Genomic DNA, 18,032 nt, shown 5'->3' on the forward strand with positions numbered 1-18,032 from the left:
TCCACTTTTGTAAAATCTTTGTTGACCCATGACTGTGGCTCAGGATTACAGGCCTGTACCACCACAGTTCATTAATTTTTGATTTATTATAGAGACTAGGTCTAGCTATGTTGCTCAGGCTGGTCTGGAAATCCTGAGCTCAGTCAATCCCCGCATCTCAGCCTCTCCCAAAGTGCTGGAATGACAGCCATGAACCACCATGCCCACCCCTGATATTAATTCCACATAGGCAGGTTTCGGGATGAGCTCTCGGATGAGGGCTGTAGTGATGTTTCTACTGCTGCTTCCATCTTGCAGGCTAGAAGCATGCCTGCTCACCTCCGTCTGCTGCCAGGTTGTGGCTTCCATGCTCTTCAGCAACCAAAGCCTGACCTACCTGGATCTGAACAAGAATGACTTCAGCATCCACGACATACTGACCCTATGTGAGGCCCTCGAAAACCAAGAGCAGAGAAAGGACATCCTTTTGTAAGTCTCTCCCAGGTTTCCTGTGTACAAACAACCACCCCAGAGAAGCTCTTGTAAAAAGTGAGGGCTGGGCATGGTGGCTCGCACCCATCAACCCAGCACTTTGGGAGTCCAAGGCAGAAAGATCGCTTGAGCCCCCAGTAGCTTGAGACCCACCTGGGCAACATAGTGAGACCTCATCTCTACAAAAAAAAAAGTGAGCCAGGCATGGTGTTGCATACCTGCAGTTTCAGCTATTCAGGAGGCTGAAGCAGAAGGGTCGCTTGAGGCCAGGAAGGTCGAGGCTGCAGTGAGCCATGATTGTGCCACTGCAATTCAGCCAGGGTGATAGAGTGAGATGCCAACTCAAAAAAGAAAGAGTGAGATGCAGGATGTAGAATTCTGTTATTGCAGATGTTGCTACCATCCTGCTCTCATTTCTGGGAACTCACAGTTTCCTCAGTGTAACTGTTCATACCCCAACCCCTGTTCTTATCTGTTTGGAAGTGTTGCCCTGGGTTCCCATGTCTGATATTTTCTGTTCTTTATCTTTGTTTCTTTCTTTTATTCATCTTCTTTTCTTGTCTTGATAATGGAGTTTGTTGTTACCATTCACCAGGTATATGGTCGTGAACAAATTAGTTTACCTTTCTGGGCCTCAGTTTCCTCATCTGTAAAGCTGGGATGGCATCTTCCTTCATGGGGGGGATTTTATGAAGACTGAAAGAAAATATACACATGCGGCACTTAGCACAGTGCCTGACATATTATGTCCTCAACCAGTGGTGGATTCTGGGTGATGGCTATGATTATGCCTGGTGTTACTGCTATGTAACCACTCCATCAAGACTTAGTCACTTAAAACAACACTCAGTATCTCACACAACTTCTGGGGGTGGGTCCGAAGGTAGAGAGTTGTCTCAGTTAATTGTTCCCAGTCAGTTTCAGATCAAGTTCCTTGTTCTGTTCTTCTCCCACTTCTCACGATTGCACTTGACTAGTCTTATTTTTTTTTTCCCTGAGAGTCAGAATTATGAAAGCAGCTTGGCCGGAAGGCTCCAGCACAGGGTCTCTCATGTGGTCTCAGCTAAGCTGTTGGCTGGGGCATTCGGGAGCTGTTGAATCTGCTGCCCAGCTCACTCATGCAGCTGTGGACAAGAGGTCTCAGGTGCTCTCCATAAGGTTTCTTGTGACGTTCCTCTTATTCCTCCAGAACAAGAGACAGAGAGACAGACAGTGGTTGAGAGAGATGGCAGCTGGGAGAGACAATGACTAGGAGAGACGGTGGTTGAGAGAGACAGCATCTAGGAGAGATGGAGGCTGGGAGAGATGGTGGCTGGGAGAGACAGTGGCTAGGAGAGATGGTAGATGAGAGAGCTTACTGGGAACCCAGAATAAAAGCCACTGTTTATTACTTAATCTTGAAAGAAACACCTCTTCACTGATTCCTTGTTCTGTGGGCCATATAGACCTCCCCTTGTCCAAGGAGAGAGGGACCCCACAAGGGTGTGAGTAGGAGGAAAGGAAATCCTGGAGGCCATCTGACAGTGGCCTACCACATCCGGTGAAGGCTGGACCCCAAGGCCCTCTGAATCCGTTCCTGAACTCTCCCAGCTGCCCTGTCGGCCTTGGTCTATTTCGTGGGGCCAGTGGATGGTCTCCTGGGTGGTCCATTTCTCTCCTAGAACTGTTTGCATGCTTTTCTAGGACAACTAGATGTAACAGAGCAAAACCTGGTTTTTATCCTTCCCGGGGTGAAGAAAGAGAGTGGTGAAGCAGATATGATGGCAAGATTAGAGGGCCCCGCTCTGGGGAGGGACTTCCTGAAGATCATACAGGACTGGGATTCTTAGTGTTGCAATGAAGCAGTCATGCTCAGTTGACCTTGTTACCCTCTGGATATTTTTTTTCTCCAGTGAAAAATTGGGAAACAGTTGTCTATTTTGTGAACCATTTTGAGTCTAGGGTGGCTCAGTTAGTTCTGGAGAACAGTGCTGAGCATGACCTACAAATAGCTCCCTCAAAGTTATGGAGTGCAGTGGCTGGGCATGGTGGCTCACACCTGTCATCCCAGTACTTTGGGAGGCTGATGCAAGATTGCTTGAGCCCAGCCTGGGCAACATAGCAAGGCCCTGTCTTTAAATATATATATTTATAAATTTTTTAAAAAGCTGTGGAGTGTCATACGTTGATTGTAGATTAGTCACCAAATTGAGGACACCAGGGCAGGGGAGGTCCAGCCCATGTCTCCCATGGCTGCTAGACTGTCTCTGAATGTGTCATGTAAGCATCTCCTCTGGGAAATGTGTCTCACCCCTAAAGGTATTGGGAGAATTTAATTAAAAATGTGTATGAACACAATTTGCAAGATTTCCAGTGTTATTTATTTACTAGTAGACTTGGTACATCAACTTTTAAGGAAAAAAAATCCTGTTCCTTAACATGTCTGGAAAAAAGTATCCAGAGGAAACATTCAAAAAGGATAATATAGCAAGTACTATTAGAAGCATATCACCTCATGTTTAAAGAACTCTAAAAATGAAGTGTGCTCTAAGCTTTTTCAGGCTCTACATTTTTAAAGTAGTTGTGATAGCATTTAGAACTCAACTCAAATATCTGGAAAGCAATCATAATGCTTTTTTTTCCTCTTGAAACAGTCATTTTTTTTTGAGTTGGGGTCTCACTCTGTCACCCAGACTGGAGTGCAGTGGCACAATCATGGCTCACCGCAGCCTCAACCTCCTGGTCTCAGGCTGTCCTTCTGCCTCAGCCTCCTGAGTAGCTGGGACTACAGGGACACACCACCATGCCCAACTAATTTTTTTTATTTTTTTGCAGAGGTGAGGTCTCATTATGTTGTCCAGGTTGGTCTTGAACTCCTGAGCTCAAAGGATCCTCTAGCCTTGGCCCCACCCCCAATCCCCACCACATGCTGGGATTCCAGTCATGAGCCACCATGCCCAGATTTGAAACAGTCATCTTTTTCTACACAATGTCATGACCAGCAACACCCAGGATGGTTTTTCAGCTCTCTGAAGGAAATTTGTTTCAAAAGTCAGAGCAGGTAGCATCCTAAGTCCCAGCCCCATTCACGCTTATGAGGTAGACACAAAGGTTCATCCAAGGTCAGACTCTCACACATGACCCAATGCCTGGAGCTCATCACAATGACCTCCAGATAGCACCTGCAAAGCTATGGAATGCCATAGCCCAGCATAGTGGCTTGTGCCTGTCATCCCAGCACTTTGGGAGGCCAGGGTAGGAGGATCACTGTAGCCCAGGAGTTCGAGACCAACCTGGGCAACATAGCTTCTTTACGACCTCAACTTCAAAAAAATTTTTTATAAAAAACACAGAAAGCTACAGTGGTTCCTAGCAAGTGAAATTCTGGAACTGCCCAGGATGCCCTGCTGGGGTCAGCAGAAAACCTTGCTGGGGTCAGCAGACTCACAGGAAGGACAGGAAGGCATTGTAAGGCCAGAGAACCTGCCCAGTGACATGTTCCCCAAGGGGCCCCAGAGACACCTGCTTTGCTACAGTGGGAATGGAATATGATTGTGAGAAGGCCCCTGGCATCACTGAAGCAAAGAGGACTGAAAATGGGACAGTGATATCCAGCCTTTGTGGCCTAGTATGTCACATGGGGCCCCTTAAAAGTCCTCTAGGTCCATTCGTGTTGCCACGAATGGTGGGGATTTTTAAGGCTGTATAGTATACCACTGTGTACAGTAAGTCCCCTACATACAAATCTTCAAGTTGTGAACTTTCTTTGGTTTCCTGTTTGTGAGTTCACTTAAAATAATGATCTTTCTCATGGGTCTGTATACCACATTATCTTTATCTAGTTAGTTTTTGGTGGGCACCTAGGTTGGTTCTGTGGTTTTGCTATTGTGACTCAATACTACAATTATATGTTAATTTTTAAATGTTAGGTATGGGGAGACCCCAAAATCCCCAAAATTTATTTAGAGAAAATAGTGTACTTATTCTTACATGCTTAAACTTTCAGTCACCTTCATCAAGTTCCGTCAGCTTGATGCAATATAACTACCAAGACACTTTTTCCACTGCTCAAAACAGTTTTGAACTCATCAAGTTTGATGCCTTTTTGCTTTTCTGCTGCTTTTTGTTTCACCTCTTCCACATCAGCAAAACATTTCCCTTTGAGGACTTTTTTCACCCAGGGAAACAAAATAAAAGTCACCTGGGGCGAGACCGGATGAATAAGGAGGGTGGGGCATGGAGGCCATGCCATTTTTGGTTAAAAACTGCTGAACACTTTGCGCAGTGTGGGTAGGTGTGTGTGTAAATCACCCATCATGAAATGGGCAAACACACTGAAAGAATCTCCAAAAAAAGTCATGGAAGTTGAACACAGCCTCTCCCAACAATGCAAGCTGGTGCACAGATGCCCATGGGTTTCTAGAACACTTACCTAGCAGGGAATCCTGTACCACAAGGGGCCTACCCTCCAAAAACTAATTCCAGTTTTTCTGGGGTTTCCCTTGTACTGTTTCCTGGCTCCCAGCCACAGGCATTTCAATTCAGCTGGATTGGAATGTGGCCTAGGCATCACATTTTAAAAGTTTCTGGAGTGGTTCTAACCTGCAGCGAAGCTTGGGAACTAATGACATAGCAGGTTATGTTACAGGACCGGGCTTCCTAGTCGGCATGAGCATGAAGGCATTCTAACCAAGCAAAGGCCAGGCAGACGTGACTACCATGAGGGACCGTGTAGAGTCAGGGTTCTGTGCTGATGGCTGATAGAGTGTGGTGTTGCTGGAGATGATGTCAGTGAGCATCTGTTAAAAATGGAAGGTGCAGTAGCTCATGCCTGTCATTCCATCACTTTGGGAGGCCAAGGCAGGCGGATCACTTGAGCCCTGGAGTTTGAGACCAGCCTGGGCAATGTGGTGAGTCCTTACCTCTACAAAAAAATTCAGAAATTAGTTGGGTATGGCAGTGCATGCCTGTAGTCCTGATCACTCTATGGTGGTGCACACCTGTAACCCTGATAACTCTGGAGGCTGAGGTGGAAGATCACCTGAAGCCAGCAGGTTGAGGTTACAGTGAGCCATGATCGTGCCACTGCACCTCAGCTGGGGTGACAGAGTGAGACTCTGACTCAGAGAGAGAGAGAGAGAAAAAAAAAGATAGAAAGATGGAAGGAAGGAAAGGAAAGGAAGGAAGAAAAACCAGGGAAGAAAAAGTACCATCAAAGCCTCCCCATGTCAGGCCGGTCATGGTGGCTCACATCTGTAATCCCAGCACTTTGAGAGGCTGAGGTTGGAGGATCGCTTGAACCCAGGAGTTCAAGCCAGCCTGAGCAAAATAGAGAGACCTTATCTCTACAAAAAAATATATTTTTTAACCCTCCCTATACCTATGGAGTATGGAGGCCAGTGATGATTAAAGTTGCACCAAGTGCATCTCAGAGTGCTCCCAGTGGGTTCTCATTTCTCTTGTCCCCGAGTTCCTGACAGGGCTGGAAATACCCAGCAGCTGCCAGGACCTTCACCCAGGCCCCTGTCCTGTGGAATAAATACTGTACCATAACAAAAGAAAGTGCCAAGTGGAAACCCCTGAAACTGCCTCCCCTCCCAGCACAGAGAGATAATCAAAATACCACCCTATACAAAATGCCAGAAATTTGTGCTTGGAGACTTAAGGGAGGCAGGGTAGTAGTTTCCATTATATTCTACATAATTTACCAGGCAGGGTTTTTTTTATTTTTTCTTTATCATAATAGTACCCGCCACCCCCAGCTGTGCACCTTGCACCTGATAGGTAAATTTTCATCCCTCCTCTCCTTCCCATTCTCCCCCTTCTGAGTCTCCAGTGTCCTTTATGGCATTCTCTGTGCCTTTTCAGACCCTCAGCTTAGCACCCACTTAAAAGCGAGAACATGCCAGTGTTGGGTTTTCTGTTCCTTCATTACTTCACTTAGGATGATGGTCTGCAATTCGACCCAAGTGGCTGCCAAAGACATTGCTTTATATAAGTTTATTGTTGAATAATATTCCATGGTATGCAGACACCCAATTTTCATTATTCACTAATTGGCTGGTGGGCATTTAGGTGGATTCCACATCTTTGCAATTGTGAACTGTGCTGCCATGAACATGTGGGTGCAGGTGTCTTTTTTATATGATGACCTCTGTTGCCTCACCAAATAGATTTTGATAAATGTCAGTGAACCCCTAGAAACTTAACAAAGTGGTTGTTTCAGATTGTGGGAGGGTGTGAACAAATTCAGTCATCAACATAGGAGTGCAGAGATCTCTTTGACATGCTGATTTCAAGAAACACAACAAAACTTTCTGGGATGATAAATGTTCCATATCTAGTTGAAGATGTGGTTACAAAAGCACCTGCATTTGTCAAAACTCCTATACTTGAGATGTATGTACTCTTTTTAAATTTTTTTTTTTATTTTTAAAGATGTGGGTTACAATCCAGAATTAGGTAAAAAAGTGGTCAACGTGCAGGTAAAGTTTGGACCTCCCTTTGGTCCCTACTTTACTTGGTTTGAGATCAGATACACTTGTTGATTTTAGGTGCCCCCCTTCCCTCCCCTTCCCTCCCTATCCTGCTACTGCCAATCCATTTCTTATAGTATTTTTTAAATATTTTCTTTTAAAGATGTGGAGTACAATTCAGGATTAGGTAGACAAGTGGTCATCGTACAAGTGAAGTTTGGGCCTCCCTTTGGTCCCCACTCTGCCTGGTTTGAGATCGGGTATTCTTATCAATGTTGTGTCCCCTTCACCCACCCCACTCTCGCAGTATCCTGCTACTGCCAATCTGTTTCTTATAGTATAATGGTCAATGTTCAGGGTCTGCTTATAAGTGTACACTTTTTCTAAAAAGGAACAAATGAACTTCAGTTTCACAGGTTTGTTTTTTTTACAGTGTTATGGTTGTCCGTTTTGAGACAAACTTCTGTGTGTTCTAGACTTGAAGGATTGAGTAACTACATTAAGAATAACAGGAAAAGACCCACCTGGGTAGTGAGACCTCATCTCTACAATAAATCAAAAACTCAGCCAGGCGTGGTAGCGCATGCCTGTAATCCCAGCTACTTGGAAGGCTGAGGCAGAAGGATCACAGGAGCCCAGCAGGACGAGGCTGCAGTGGGCGGGAGCGGCCACTGCACTCCAGTCTGGGCGACAGAGTGAGACTCCAACTCAAAAAAAAGAACAGAATCGGATTTCTCACGACTGGGAAACAGAGTTGCAAGTGCACGAGGAAGGATGACCAGAATGTGCCCTGTAGTGGGTTGGGAGTGCAAGCAGCCATACGGATGCGTGGCTTTTGGTATACTGACAGATGATAGACAGACATAAATGTGTGCAGGCAGACACACACAGGCATTTTCTTGCTCTTTGTGCTAAGTCTAGAAGCAGTGACATCTCAGAAACAACGAACACACATGGTGCCCAGGGATTGTCTTCTAAGCACCAATTCTTTTTTTCTTTTTTTGAGTTGGAGTCTCGCTCTGTCACTCAGGTTGGAGTGAAGTGGCACACTCATGGCCACCCCAGCGTCAACCTGCTGGACTCTGATGACCCTTCTGCCTCAGCCTTCCAAGTAGCTGGAGCATCAGGCATGCACTACCATGGCCATCTCACTTTTTTATTATTTTATTATAGAGATAAGGTCTTGGCAAGGTGCCCAGGCTGGTCTTGAACCTGTGGGCTCAGGCAATCCACTTGCATCAGCCACTCAAGTGCTGGGATGACAGGCTGAACCACCAAGCCCGGCCATACCATTCTTCCTCAGTGGGAATCTAGACTGTCAGAGAGACAGCTGATTCCACAGTTGGTCCTGGGAATGTACAGTGTAAGCCTGGAACAGAAGGTAAGATGTGCTTAAAGAATAATGAAAACATCACCCTTGGAACAAGGAACCCCTTTCAATGGCTCATACTGGCCAAAGCTGAAACAACATAGTTGTCAAAACAAATAATTATAGTTATATTCTCTTGAATGAAAAAATTGGCCAGGTGGCTCACACCTGTAATCCCAGCACTTTGGGAGGCCAAGGTGGGAGGATTACTTGAGCCCAGGCATTCAAAGCCAGTCTGAGCAATATAACGAGACTTTGTCTTAACAAAAACATTCAAAAAATTAGCTGGCACACACCTGTAGTCCCAGCTACTTGGAAGGCTGAGGTAGGAGGATCACCTGAGCCCAGGAGGCCAAGGCGCAGTGAGCTGGGATCCCACTACCTCACTCCAGCCTGGGCGACAGAGTGAGATCCTGGAGAGAGAGAGAGAGAGAGAGAGAGAGAGAGAGAGAGAGAAGGAATAAGCAGGGAATAAGGGAAGAGGAAGAGAGAAAAACCCATGGGTTCGTAATGCTATAAATATATTACTATACATTCAATTGTATCCAAAATAGGGGAAAGGGTAAAACCCTTAAGATAGATTACTAACAACAAAACTATAAAAATGAACTAATGAAGAAGTTATGGGGTTGGACAAACCTAGGCAAAAGCTTGATGGATTTACATAAATCCTTAAGTATCTCTTCAAAGATTACATATGAATCACAATGATAAAAATAGTGAAGAGACAGGATAAACACAGCCTCAATCAAGAGATAAAATTAATGCCATCAATAATGAAGCCAACTGATGTCATATAACCCCTTGTCGGAGAACAGCTCCGACCGAGGGAGGGTTGAACTCGCACCAGAGAGTCAAGATGGCGAGAAGAGACCACTCGGAGGCAGTTCTTCTGGGATCAGTCTGATCAGGACTGAGTTCAAATTTTATTTGGACTCCTTCCAATTTGTATACCATTTTCTATACCCTCCAGCAGTGTGATAATCACTTGCTGGGGGCGTACAAATTCCATGCATATCGCGCTTTACAAATTATGCATCACAAGACCATCACGAGACTTGCAAGTTCCAAGCAAACAATTACAATTCCATGATGCATGACGTGCTTCACAAAACTTACATTAAAATCACAGGTGCACAATTTCAATACAGATTGTTCAAAGTGTTTTCCATAATGTTCAATAAATCATTCATATTATACTCTTTGTTCTAAACCCTGATTAATACAAAAACTTTCTAAGTTAACTCTAGGTTCAACCCAAGTTCACTGACTCCTAATATTTTTAACGATTAATATTATCAATTTAACACTATACTATAATCTATAAGTTTACTTAAATGACTTAATTGTTATTTATTCCATTAACCTATTATGATTCAACATAGTGCCCTGTAATTCTATAACAATTAATTCAAAACTTATTCTTGAACTACAAAACCTTACCATGACTTATATGAGTTTCATATATCTAAACTTTAATTTTTATATAACCTGATGATTCAACTTTAATACTATGCTATATCTTATTAAGCTAATACCTTATCGTTAATTCTTTCATAAATCTTATGGTAGTTGTCATACTCTTGAACAAGGAAATGTATGGTTGCCATGACGATGGCCATGGGCTGGAGCAAACAGAGTTTCGGTATTTAACGAAACTAGAAAAAACGTTCTGCCTGGCTAGAGGCAGGGCGATAAAACTATTATGGTAATTTAGTTTCTAATCTTAGCTCTAGGGGAGACTGCTTTCGGGAACAAGAGCTGATTAACCAGTCTACCAGGAAGTAGAAGTTAAAAAATATCTTAAGAAGAAATACAGCTTAGAAAGACAGAGAAACACAAAATAATTCTGCTGTGCAACTTTCCATCAGGTATATTGAGATTTACTTATAAGTTTTACTGCCATGTATGCACACTGTCACTAATCACACGCCAATATTATAGGTATAACTGATATCCTATGTCAGAGGCGATCTTCCAGATGGGCCTTTACAGGCCTCAGCCATGTAGCTATAGATGTTGGCTCCCAACAACCCCTGATATGCTGCACCAAGAAAAACACAACACCATACTACACACATAAGTAATATGGAAAACACAATATCACATTACATAAGTAATATAAAGGGTCAAGAACCTGAGTAAAGCTGGAGGGAGACCAACCCAGTAGGTGCAGAAAAATATTTAATAAAATTCAACATCCATTTATTAAGTTTTAAGACCCATCGCGAATTTGGAACAGATGAGAACTTTCCTAACTTGATCAAGGGCTTCTAAAAATGACTGCTGACATTATATGTGTTGGAGAATAGTGAAAGTTCTTCCCCTAAGATAAAAAATGAGGCCAAAAAATACCAATCACAACTTCTATTTAACATTTTACTGGAAGTCCTAGTCAGTGTAAAAAGGCAAGAAAAGGAAATAATAAACATAAGATGGTAAAAACAAGCTGGGTGCACTGGTGCATGCCTGTAATTCCAGTTGGGAGGCTGAGGCAGAAGAATAACTTAAGACCAGGAGTTCAAGACCTGGAAAACATAAATAGACCTCATTTCTATTTTTTTTTAAAGTAGAGATGAAAATAAAACTGTCATATCATTTTCACAGAAGAAGCAAAGAGTTGATAAACATAAAATTAAGTGAACATACATACTTAATAAGGTTTCCACACACATCAACTCAATACACAAAAATAAAAATTTAGTACTGTATACTATTAAAAAACAGTTTTTAAAAGTTTAGCAGAATTTATTTTACACTCATATCCAAAAGCTCAAATAGGAGTAAAATTTAAATGCGAAAGGATATCTAACAAATAGAGAAATACCCCAACTCAGGAACAAGAAGATGTCTTTCACAAATGACAACATTTCTCAATTGTATCCATAAACTTATTGCAATCACCATAAAATTTCCAAAGTACTGTAGCAGAAATGTATAAGCTCATTCTAAAATACATGTAGAAATCTGAAGAATTAAGAAACAAGGGGACGCCAAAAACCCCAGAATTTGTTTATTAAAAATTATACATTTTCTCTTACATTTTTAAACTTCAGTCACCCTCAAAGTCCTCTCCCTTTGATGCAACATACCTGTCAAGATGCTTTTTCCACTGCTCAAAACAGTTTTTATACTCATTGTTTTTGATGTCTTTTAGTGCTTCTGCCATTTTTTGTTTCACCTCCACGTTGGCAAAACGTTTCCCCTTGGGGAATTTTTTCACACAGGGTTGGAGGGAAGTCACTCAGGGAGAGACTGGGTTAATAGGGAGGTTGGAGCACAGGGGTGATGCCATTTCTGGTCAAAAACTGCTGAGCACTCAGCATGGTGTGGGCAGTTGTGTTGTCATGGTGAAAGAACCAGTCACCTATTTGCCACAGCTCGGGATATTTCTTCCACAAATCGTGGTGCAACCTTCTCAAAACTTCCAGAAAAAAACTTTGACCATTTGATCTGGAGGAACAAATTATATGTGTACTACAGGGGGCCTGCCCTCCAAAGGATAATTCTGGGGCTTTGGGGGGGACCCTCCTCCATAGCTAACACAGTATGATATTTTCTGTGCATTTAAACAGAGAATGGAGAAATGTACCAATGGAACAGAATAAGGTCCAGAAATAGAACTTCATAAACGTAATCATTTGGCTTACAACAAGCTGACATTGCAGAAGACCAGGGAAAGAATGGCATTTTTAACACATGATGCTAAGCTGATTGAACATACATATGGGGAAAAAAAATCTTAACTCCTACCTCACATCATATACAAGGTTAATTCCAAGTATATCATTAATCTAAATTATAAAAGGAAAGATACTGTATCTTCTAAAAGTTAACTAATCAGAAGACGGGCATGACTTAAGACCATATATTTCAAATGTATTCATCAAAAAGCTGTCAAACAATTTCAAGATACATTCACCACAAAAACAATAATAATAATAATACATTGAAGTTCAACAAAAGGTTAAAAGTCTGTTTCTCAGAAGATATCGCTAATAGAGGCCAGACTCGGTGGTTCAGCCTGTCATCCCAGCACTTTGGGATGCTGAGGCAAGTGGATGGCCTGAGCCCTGGTTTGAGACAAGCCTAGGCAACTTGATGAGACCTCATCTCTACAATAAATGAAAAAATTAACCGGATGGTAGCATGTGTCTGTAGTTCTGGCTACCTGGAAGGATCGCTAGAGCCCAGCAGGTTGATGCTGGGGTGACTGTGAACATGCCACTGCTCTCCAGCCTGGATGACAGAGTGAGACTCCGACTCAAAAATTAAAGATACCACTAATAAGGTTAAAAAAAAGCAAGCTACAGATTAGGAAAAAACATCTCCAATATACACACTTGACAAAAGAATTTTATCCAGAATATATGCTATATTGAACATCTAGAAATTGACAAGAAAGAGACAACCCAATTTTTTTAAATGGACAAAAGCCTTCAACAGACACATGGTCAATGGACACATGCAAAGGCCCTCAACTCCACTAGTCATCAGCCAAAGCAACTTGAAACCAAGATAAGGTACCACTGCAAAGCCACCAAAATGACATCAGAAAGGCTGACAATGGCAAATGTTGTCCAGGATGACAAACACTTGGAACGCATCGCTCTGGATGGGTACAGCCACTTTGGAAATCCATTAGATGCAAGGTCTTCCAGGCTCCCCATCCCAAGGAAGCACCTAACTTGAAGAGTGGAACTTGTGAGTCAGCTACTGTAGGGTGATGCCCTCATGGCTTCAGGAAGGCAAGTGTAATATTCCTGCCAAAGTACTAAAACTTTTGGGTCACAGTCTGGCCTCCCCTATATTCTGACTTACCTCTGACCTGCCTGTGTCATATAGGATCCCTTCCTACGTCCTCCTCCCCCACCCCTTCTTCCTCTTCCTTCCCCTCCCATAGGATTCTACCTAATGGCATTTTTTATGAAGTATGACTAAGATGCAAAAAATCATCTCATAACATACAAAATGCCCTGTGGTTTAATGGTAACTAAACAAGAAATAAAAAAATAAAGCCAACAAAGATAAAAAGGAAAAGAAAATCTGTTAGAATATAGTAAGTAAATTGAAAATCTATATGCCCCCTGGACTCACAAGTCATCTCCTAGGTATGTACTCAATCGATACGTATACATATACTCAACAAAAGACACATAGGAGGATGCTGCTAAGAGCATTATTCATATCACCCAAAAGTGGAAGCAATCAAAAGGTCATTCAGTATGTGGTGTACAGCCAGGTGCGGTGGCTCATGCCTGTCATCCCAACATTTTGGAGGGCGGAGGCGAGAGGATTGTCTGAGCCCAGGAGTTGTAGACCAATCTGGGCAACATAGCAAGACCTTGTCTTCACTAAAAGAAATTAGCCAGGTGTGGTGATGCATGCCTGTGGGTCCAGCTATTTGGGAGGCTGAGGTGGGAGGATCACCTGAGCCCAGAAGGTGGAGGCTATGGTGAGCAGTGATTGTGCCACTACACTCCAGCCTGGGAGACAGAGGGAGCTCCCCACTCAGGAAGGAAAAAAACAAAAACAAAAAAACACCTGAAACTCTGTGCCCATTAAACACATACTTCCCACTCTCTTGGTCCCTGGTAACCACTCTTCTACTGTCTGCCTCTATGAATTTGGTTATTCTAGGTATATTCGTTTAATCTCAGTGCTTTTATTTTTGTGACTGGCTTATTTCACTTAGCATAACATTTTCATCCATGTTGTAATATGTGTCCAAATATCCTTTCTTTTTAAGACTGAATATTATGCCGTGTGTGTGCGCCATATTGTTTTTTCTTTCATCCATTCGTGGACATTTGGGTTGCCTCCATCTTTGGACTCTCTTGAATAATTTTCTATGAGCATGGGTGTACAAGTCACTTTAATAATACAGAACAAATATGTTTTAAACCAGCATGTGTTCCATGTGATTGCATAAAGGCCTAAAGGAAACATAGCAAGCTGTTTACAATGGTTTTCTCTAAGTTAAGCTACCGAAGTGTTTTTTGTTGTTTCTGCTGATTTTGCATTCACTAATTTCTCATAGAAAAGTATATGGTACTTTTATGGTAGAAATTTTTTGTTATTTTGTATCATTTAATCTATTAATTGTACTCTAAGCACTTATCTTGAAGAAGTTAGACTAGATGGGAATTTTCATTCAACTATTTGCAATAGTGACAAACTTTAATTAATCCAGCTGGGCACAATAGCTCACACCTGTAATCCCAGCACTTTGGGAGCCTGGTGTTTGAGACCAACCTGGGCAACATAGTGAGACTTCATCTCTGCAATAAAAAAAAAAAATCAAAATAAATAAGAAAATGAGCTAATCTAAACATACAACAATAGGAAGATTATTAGGTTAAAAAGCAGATCCATATGATAAACTATTAAGCTAATTAAAATAATTTTTAGAAAATTCATTGAAATGTTCTTATAAAAATAAGTCTTTTGAGGTCAATTATATAGACTTAGAAATAGATATAGATTATATATGTGCTTATTTATACATATACACACACATATACACCTATATGCATATATACTAAGATGAGGGAACTGTATATATCCATATTTATGGGTACACTGAAATGAGTGGTTTTGTTTCTCATTTGCATTTTTTCTATTTCTCCAGCTTTCAACACTGATCACAAATTAGCAATGCACAATTAGCATTTTTAAAGTTATGGCAAACATATTTAGACAAAATAACTGACAAGACTTTACAACGGATTAAAATTGGCCACAGAAAAGAAATGCTCTTGAAAATAACCATTTGTGTCAGGTGTAGTGGTTTACACCTGTCATTCCAGCACTTTGGGAGGCCAAGGCAAGAGGACTGCCTGCACCCAGGGGTTTGAGACCAGCCTGGGCCGCATGGTGAGATCTTGTCTCTACAACAAATCAAAAAATTAGCCAAGTGTGGTGGTGCACACCTGTGGTTGCAGCTACTTGGAAGGCTGAGGTGGAAGGATTGCCTGAGCCCAGGTTGATGCTGGGGTGGCCATGAGTGTGCCACTGCACTCCAGCCTGGACGACGGAGTGAGACTCCAACTCAAAAAATAAAAAGAAGGAAATTCCATCATTTTTGACAACATGGGTGAACCTGAAGGACATTAAATGAACTAAGCAAGACAGAAAGCCAAACACTGCATGATCCCACTTAATATGTGAAATCTAAGACAGCTGAACTCACAGAAGTAGAAAGAATTCTGGTGGAGAAGTAGAGGGGCTGGGGGAGGTATGAGGGAGGGAGGTAAGGGTAAGGCTATTGGTCAGATGATACAAAGTTTCGGGCAGACAGGTGGAATATGTTTTAAGATCTATTGCACTTTGGGAGGCGGAGGCAAGAGGATTCCCTGAGCCCGAGGATTCAAGACCTGCCTGGGCAACATGGTGAGACCTTGTCTCTAAAATAAACCACAAAAACTAGCCGGGCATGGTGTCCTGTGTCTGTAGTTCCAGCTACTTGGAAGACTGAGGAGAAAGGATCGCCTGAGCTCAGTGGGTCAAGGCTGCAGTGGCCACGAGCACTCTGCACTCCAGCCTGGGCAACAGGGTGAGGCTTCAACTAAAAAAAAAAAAAATCTATTGTATAGCAGGGCGACTATAATTAATAATAATGTATTGTATATCTCAAAATTGCTAAGAGTACATTTCAGATGTTCTCGCCACAAAAGGTAAGCACAGTATTCAAGGGGATGGATTGATTTGATTTGATTATTCTACATTGTATACATATAACATCACATTATGAGGATATATATACAACTATAATTTCAAGAACTGTGGCATTTCAAGAATTGTAGGTTATAGTTAACATGTTGACACGATTGATACAGTAACATTCCCCGACTCCCACCATACAATTATATATACAGTTATAAATAACAAATATAGACAATTATAACCTGTCCATTTATAATAAAATAAAATAAATGTTTGAATGCCAAGTGCCACTTCCAGGTTGCATACCATAAAAAACACCCCACACACACACACAGAATAATTGCTCTAAGGCAATTAGGAGAAAGCTGTACTCAGAGGTCCTGAGCACAGGTGTGTGAAAGTAAACGCAGCATCTTGGTGGGTGCGGCACTCACGCTTGTCATCCCAGCACCCTGGGAGGCCAAGGTGAGAGGATTGCTTGAGCCCAGGGGTTCAAGACCAGCCTGGACAATATGGCGAGCCCTCATCTTTACAAAAAACCACAAAAATTAGCCGAGGGTGGTGGCGCACACCTGTAGTCCCAGCTACTATGAAAGCTGAGGTGGAAGGATCACCTGAGCCCAGGAGGCTGTGGTGAGCCATGTGCCACTGCACTCCATCCTGGGCGACAGAGTGAGACTCATACTCCAAAAAAAACGCATCTTTACCACAGCAGCAGCAACACCTGTAAGTGGTACATGCAGGTGCAAAACCACCTGTTCCCTTCCACCCTGGGCCTGGCTCTGCAGCCAATGAACAGCAGCCATGTCACTGGCTCAGGGCTCCCAAAGACTCTGACCACGTGGGGTGGAGCAGGGCGTGGCCTTCCTTTTTTCAATGGTTGCCAGTTGGCCCAGGAGTGGGACTTGATCTTGGAGGCAAGGCATCAAGTCAGTGAGTATTCTTCCTGTCTTCTTTTAACTGTGTCTTCTCTTTTTTCCTCTCTCCATCACTGACTAGAACCTATCTCTTGGGCCCTACTATGCTCCCCCTTTTGTCTAGTCAAAATCCGGGACCAGAGGATCCCTCTAAAGGACAAAGTCGAATTTCCCCATTTTGCTGAGAGAGTCCACCTCCAAATATATTTATTTATGGTGTTAAGTTAGGGACTTTCCAGACTTTAGGTCTCAACTAGAGCAAATCTCAGACTTATATGCCACTCTACAGCAGCCATGTAACCCAAAACTCTTTGTACCCTCTAAAGCTATTGAAATGGAAAAATAAAATAGAGTAGGGGCACTGCAGCTCAAATGTCAAGAGCAGCTAAGGTCTGGTACTCTTTTGGTGGGAGTCTGGGGATCGTTACCGTGTTAATTGTGTTATTATGTTTACTGGGACTTGCTGACATACCACATTAAGTCTGGCTATGTTTGTCCTGTTTTCCGAGGGCCAAGTTTCCAAGAGGAAATGGAGCCACAGATAATGTTAATGGCTTGCCTGGGTAAGAAAGTAGCAGATTGGTATTTCCAGGTGCATCTAGGGTTTCAAGCCCCATCATCTTACCTGCTTCAGCTGAATCATTCAGGCCACCTGCCGAGAAAGGTGTGACAGGAGAGGGAGGGATTTAAAAGATTGAACAGAATGCTTGAGCCCGGGGGTTCAAGACAAGCCTGGGTAACAGAGAGAGACCTCACCTCTACAAAAACAAACAAAAAAACTGGCCAGGCATGGTGGCACACATTTGTAGTCCCAGCTACTCGGGAGGCTGAGGCTGAAGGATCACCTGAGCCCAGAAGGTCAAGGCTGCAGTGAACCATGATTGCCCTCCAGCCTGGAAGAAGGAGTGAGAGCCTGACTCAGAAGATATGATGGGGTTCACCTGTACCTACTTTTGGTCTCTTCTAAATGGATAATGGTAAAAACATCTCAGTTGTTTTGGGGAGATGCGTTTATGTGTATCAGCTTCTACCAATGTTTTCAATGAGCAGAACAGTGCTTTGTATTAATCTGAAAAAGCAAATAATATGAGACAGTTTGGGGTGAGCTGTGTCTGTTCTGTGGCCCCCCTCAGGTCATCCTCTCCATCACCCAAA

General features: G+C 42.7%; 1 protein-coding gene across 1 annotated transcript in view; it reads left to right on the forward strand.

Annotated features, from left to right (window-relative positions):
* Positions 1-241: 241 nt before the first annotated feature.
* The window catches only part of NLRP5 (NLR family pyrin domain containing 5), a 69,625-nt gene continuing 51,834 nt past the window's right edge, over positions 242-18,032 (forward strand). The window contains exon 1 of the mRNA XM_021715098.1: positions 242-425. Coding sequence (XP_021570773.1) covers positions 242-425 — 184 coding nt within the window. The remainder of the gene's footprint in view (positions 426-18,032) is intronic.

Source organism: Carlito syrichta, unplaced genomic scaffold (genome assembly GCF_000164805.1).
Source record: "Carlito syrichta isolate Samal-C Ts95f unplaced genomic scaffold, Tarsius_syrichta-2.0.1 Scaffold306631, whole genome shotgun sequence".
Lineage (NCBI taxonomy): Eukaryota > Metazoa > Chordata > Mammalia > Primates > Tarsiidae > Carlito > Carlito syrichta.